Source organism: Amphiura filiformis, chromosome 15, assembly GCF_039555335.1.
Source record: "Amphiura filiformis chromosome 15, Afil_fr2py, whole genome shotgun sequence".
Taxonomy (NCBI): Eukaryota; Metazoa; Echinodermata; class Ophiuroidea; order Amphilepidida; family Amphiuridae; genus Amphiura; species Amphiura filiformis.
In genome coordinates, this window is record NC_092642.1 from 61,642,608 (window position 1) to 61,648,202 (window position 5,595).

General features: G+C 36.5%; 1 protein-coding gene across 1 annotated transcript; it reads right to left on the bottom strand.

Moving 5' to 3' along the window:
• Positions 1 to 510: 510 nt before the first annotated feature.
• Positions 511 to 5,033, bottom strand: LOC140171086 (uncharacterized). Its single transcript, XM_072194256.1, has 2 exons — positions 4,200 to 5,033; positions 511 to 2,178 (listed from the first exon to the last, which is right to left on the bottom strand). The coding sequence occupies exons 1-2, from the start codon at positions 4,287 to 4,289 to the stop codon at positions 511 to 513; spliced, it is 1,758 nt and encodes a 585-aa protein (XP_072050357.1). The 5' UTR covers positions 4,290 to 5,033.
• Between the last annotated feature and the right edge of the window lie 562 nt (positions 5,034 to 5,595).

The window sequence follows — 5,595 nt, forward strand, 5'->3', positions numbered from 1 at the left end:
CAGAAGTGAGCGGTCCGATACCAATATTTTTGGTCAAATCGCCATTCAATTAACATGGGGAGTTGGCTAGCTATGCCTTGCCCTCACTCATATTTTACAAAAGTGCGACCATTTCTGAACATTAGTTTTAGGTCATGTTAGAGAAATATATTTGCTAGAAGTTTTGGAGAATAAATAAAATATTGACTGGTTATTTTTCACACAGTGATGTTAACTAGGCAAGTGTCCATTCTCCCAACATACATCATTTGTAGGGGTCACGCGTCAATGGTGAGAGCACTGTGTATTGTGTATAGGAAAACGGACAGTAACTGCAGTATGTTTGGCTATTTTTGAAAACAAGGTACTTGTATATTGTAACTCGCTATTGCTTGTTGAGCTAAACCAGTCGCGTTGTGATTCGGAATCACTGTCATTAGACAGCAGACGACGACGCTCTTCGCTTTTCGTAATAATTGAACCATATGTATGATTAGGAGAATAGACTTCGTCATCAGATTCTGGTTGACGTCAAATCAAAATTTCGTATGCCATGACCACAGAATGAAATCGGAATAATTCTATAAATGGATAGAGCACATATATTAAAATGAGGTTGCCTTTATCGCCATATACAGCATTTAATACCGGACTTATTTTACTGCCGTGATTGTGTATTAATGTCTCTCGCTCTAAAGAAACCTGTAACCATTCTGATGCGTTGATACCAGCCAGGTATACCAAACAAGCTTGGGTCAATGCAGACAACCGATATCCTCTGCTATGAATGCTCTGAGCGCCTAACAGAAATTGAGTTTGAACCCATATATGTAATATACATACAATTTGCACAGCGATATAGCCTATAAATGTCAATGGGTTTTCTTCTGTGTTGACCGTTGCTGCAATTAACTTAAACAAAAACCAAAGGAAGATACCAGCAGTTGCGCCAAGTAACAAGTAGTCGTTGGGGGAAAGAGGGGCGGGGTAATATCTGGTCTTTTTGTACATTCTATACGCTGATATCATACAAAGGACAGTAAGTGGGCCAAAAAGAGCAATTTTGATTCCCAACAGAATGTTTAGTCGGTTATACGGTCCAATACTGTCAGTGATGTATTCTAATGGCCCATCGCGTAAAATAAAACCAACAATTGTATAACCTACGCTTACAATAACAACAAGTAAGACACCAACTCTTTTGGCTATTTTTGAAAACAAAGTACTTGTATATTGTAACTCGCTATTGCTTCTTGAGCTAAACCAGTCGCGTTGTGATTCAGAATCACCGTCATTAGACAGCAGACGACGACGCTCTTCGCTTTCCGTAATAATTGAACCATATGTATGATTAGGAGAATAGACTTCGTCATCAGATTCTGGTTCAACATCAAATCGCCTCTGTACATTCTTTCCCATTGATGACCACATGTAGAGGAATATACCTACACATGTGATTAAGAACTCGATATAGATTGGTTCTAGAAAGCTTACTGAAGCTTCCAATAGGGACCAATGTGTGTTATTTGAATTGTTTGCATCTGTTTGGTAAGCAATATCGGCTGCGCTACTGAGGGTAAGAGAGATCCACATCCAGACTTTGTCAGCAATCATCAAAGCGATGGCGTAGTGTAAAAGAGTGACGTTTTGTAGCGATGCACCTTCATACTTAATAAGGAAGACCATTTGAGTCATAAGCGAGATCAAGTGCATAACTTTCTCTGCCGTTGTAGCAGCCGTTTCTCCAATTGTATCTTGACTGCATATATTCTGAATTATACCAATTACAAGATACACAGCCCCTCCTATTCCAAATATCACAGTTTGACATCGATTTACATTCTTGTATACTCGGGAACGTGAATTACGATGCCTGTTATCACCTGAAGTTGAATGGTTGATATCACGATTCGTTCTACTCATGATTGAAAACTGTACGTATCCTTTCTCTTCAAGCCTTCGTTTACCGACGACGAGGCACAAACTAGTAGTCGCAACTGTGAGAGCCAAAATTCCTCCTAATATTTTGTTAAAATTTGTCACATTGGCACCAAGTTTAATTGGATTATAAGACGGTAAGACCAAAACAGGAGCAAAAGCGAGTGCTATTCCTAAAGTGCCGAGAAGAAACACCAAGATTATTGCGGAGTGATAATTTCCGTGACTTCCACGTGAATGTCCGATGTATCTATCATCTGTCTATAATTCGAACAAGATATAAAAATATACCGTAATGTTAACATTAGAATTATTCATAATGGTGCTTTTTATTGCTGCTTAAGGGATGTGGTATGAACGTTTGGACAGTATTTATTGTGGGACATTAGAGGACATCAGACATATCGAATTGCATTCTGAATACGAAGAATGTCCTTCTGATATGAAATAATTTTGATCTTTTGAAATTCGCAATATAATACACATTTTATGGCAAATGATTAAAAATTGATATTTTTGATATTTAGCAGTACTCGAAGTAAACTTTATAAATCTGGTGATTTATACTTTAAGTGTATGTAGGTGGGATGAAAAGCCGACGATCAATTGAAAATTTTGACCTTTCGTATTGAAGATATCGATTTTTTCCTCCCAAACACCAAAAAAAATTAGGTTTTTTGGTTAAAAAGGTCAAAAGTTTCAATTGATCGTCGGCTTTTCCTCCCAGCTACATACACTTTAAAAGAATATATCATTAGATTTATAAAATTTACTTCGAGGACTGTTATATATCAAAAATGTGAACAATATCAAATTTTAATAATTTCTCATAAAAATTGTATTCTATCGTGAATTTCAAAAATGAAAATTATTTGATATCAGAAAGACATTCTTCGTATTCAGAATGCAATTCGATATGTCTGATGTGCTCTCATGTCCCACAAAAAATACTGTCGAAACGCTCAAAACGCTCATTCCCGGTCCCTTAATGACACCTTTATTTTCTTCCTATATGAGAAACTTAACCCTAACCGAACCAAACATCAAAAGATCTCAATTCACAAAGCATCTGCAAGCGCGGGTATCCCACGTGATGCGATTGTGTCATCATGCGAATGGTCATACAGGGTGTATCAAAATCATTGGTACCCATCAGCTTTGTCTAATAATGAAACGTCTGCTTCTTCCACATTCAACATTAGATCCTCTTGGAATAACTACAACTTATAGTTTGTTGACCTTTTATAACATAAATCTACAAAAAAGGCGGATGTTATCCTACATTTTTATGTGGCATTTTGGCCATGCTCGCTGGATATTGGTGGGTACCAATCATTTTGATACATCCTGTATGGGCACGAAAAGCTTGACCGGCAAAGATGGACCCCGTGACAAGGTGTGGCCGAGCGCGTGTCTGGTTCAAAACCCCACCGAGAAAAAAATGCTCTTCTTCTGCTTTCATTCTGGGGCATTAATGACAAAAAAGTAAACGCAGTGCTGAGAGGTAGTAGAGACCTGCAAAGAATGACAAATTCTTTTCAACACTACAACAGCTCGAAACGTATCAAAATCCAAGAACATGAAATAATATATTTTTACAGATGGATGATTCGATTTCACCATGTACTATTTCCCCCCAATCTTAAATGACCGTAACCCCATGAGAACTACCTGCCGAATGGCCAAAATGAATATTGTGTCCAATTTTGAACAAATCAAGGAGGGTATTAATAAGTTCATCTGCAAATGCAAGTTTGACCATAAATAGTTTAAAGCCTAGACATAATTGGCAATTGAAATGAGCATTTCAAGTTATCAACCAATCAGAAATGCTGTTAGATGACCAGTAGTGCCCAGGGGTTAACTTACTTCCTACGCATTATGTTTCATATACAGGTATTTCAATCCCTTTTGAAATGCGAACCAATGTGTATTTAAAAACCTATATAATACTGCGTGAATGACAAGTATACTTCCCCAGTGTATTTCATGACTTGAGCTCGCAAAAATCCGAACAAAATATTTTTCAGCTCAAACATGTTTTCACAAAGTCACTGAGCAAATTTGAGATTTCCACCAATACCAAATCGCCATTTTCATAGGAAAAAGTATTGGTGAGGCTGTTGATCGAACCATCGTACTTTAAAATAAAAACAATAACAGGATTAAATTAAATAAACTGGTACACCTACTTTAAAATCATGCTAAAACATTACATTTTTTCTTTTCCCAAAACTGATATCACTGAGACGAAATACTGGAATAAAAATTTATTATGTTACCTGAACGCGAAGCTCGTTTATGCTGTCCATAATGATGTTACTGTAGAATCGGTGACAACTCTGTTGAATGTTAATATAATAAGTTCTCATAGGCAGAACAAGGAAAGTCTCAAATCACATTCATTGTAGTTGTCCACAGAAGAGAATCATATCTTAACATAATGATGTTTTGTTGCAGAATGTTCGATGGATAGAACTGATAGACAGTTATAACAAATCTACCCTACTTCCTCAAACCTCGAAAGTAGTATTAACATAATTAATCGAAAGTATTTAATTGCCATACTTTCCCACTTAAGGGGGTACTACACCCATTGCATTTTTTTTTGCATTTTTTTGCATTTTGTGAAGAAATGAAAAAAAAATGGACAAAGTGGTATGCAAAATGAAGGGGCAAATCTTCTCGTTCTATTGGTGGCATCGGTATCAATGTAGCTTACATGCTTTTAAAGGTAGAAGCCAAAAGGTGGTACATCACTGATGTTTTAAATTCACTTCATTTTGGAAAGCTAACTATCAACGGATTTCGGAATTTTGGATATGTGTTGCCAACACATTAGGGAAATAATGTTGATATGTAATATGGGAATAAGTGGTCCCTGATTTCTTTTATAACTTCATGAACTTGGTGCTTCACACGAACTGGTTAAAATGCTTCTATTTTTCAATGTTGAGCTATATTTTGTATTTTTAACTTGCCACATTATTTTACTGAAACTTAATTAAGCCATAGGTAACAGGTAACCACAACCACACTACAACAATGTTGAAAAAAAAATGTATTTCTTGTCACCTATACCACCATATTAGGTAGTTTTCCGTAAGCTTCACTTTTGTGATATTGCTTGATATGGCAACGTGTATCGTTGAAGCAGTGACGTATAATCTGTGCGTATATATCGCTATTCGTCTCACGTCTTATTTATACGTCTCAGCTGCGCGAAGCTCAATAACGACCCAGCAAACACACGTTTTACAGAAAAGAGTACAAAATCGTTTTAATAACATTACTAAAACATTTTTGAAAACGTAATGTAAAACATTCAAGCAGATGCTCGCATTCTCCCTTTGAAAATCAAATGATGGTCATTACATTCCTTGACACAACTATCGCGATATTTACATCGCACGTTATACTCGTGCGATACACTCTAGAAGGACCTTGTGCACAGGAAATAGGGAAACAATTTAGCATAACAAAGAAACAAGCTCCCAGAGTGAAAGTCACGGAACGTGAAATTGTCTTATTTGCATAACAAGGCCTAACATTTTTAGAGCCAACGCCCTTAATATCAATTTAGTTGAGAGCGGAATTCTCATATGCGTCACCAATATAAGTGGTACAAAACAATAATATTTCATTTTCATTTGTAGTCCTCATACTCATCGTCCCAAA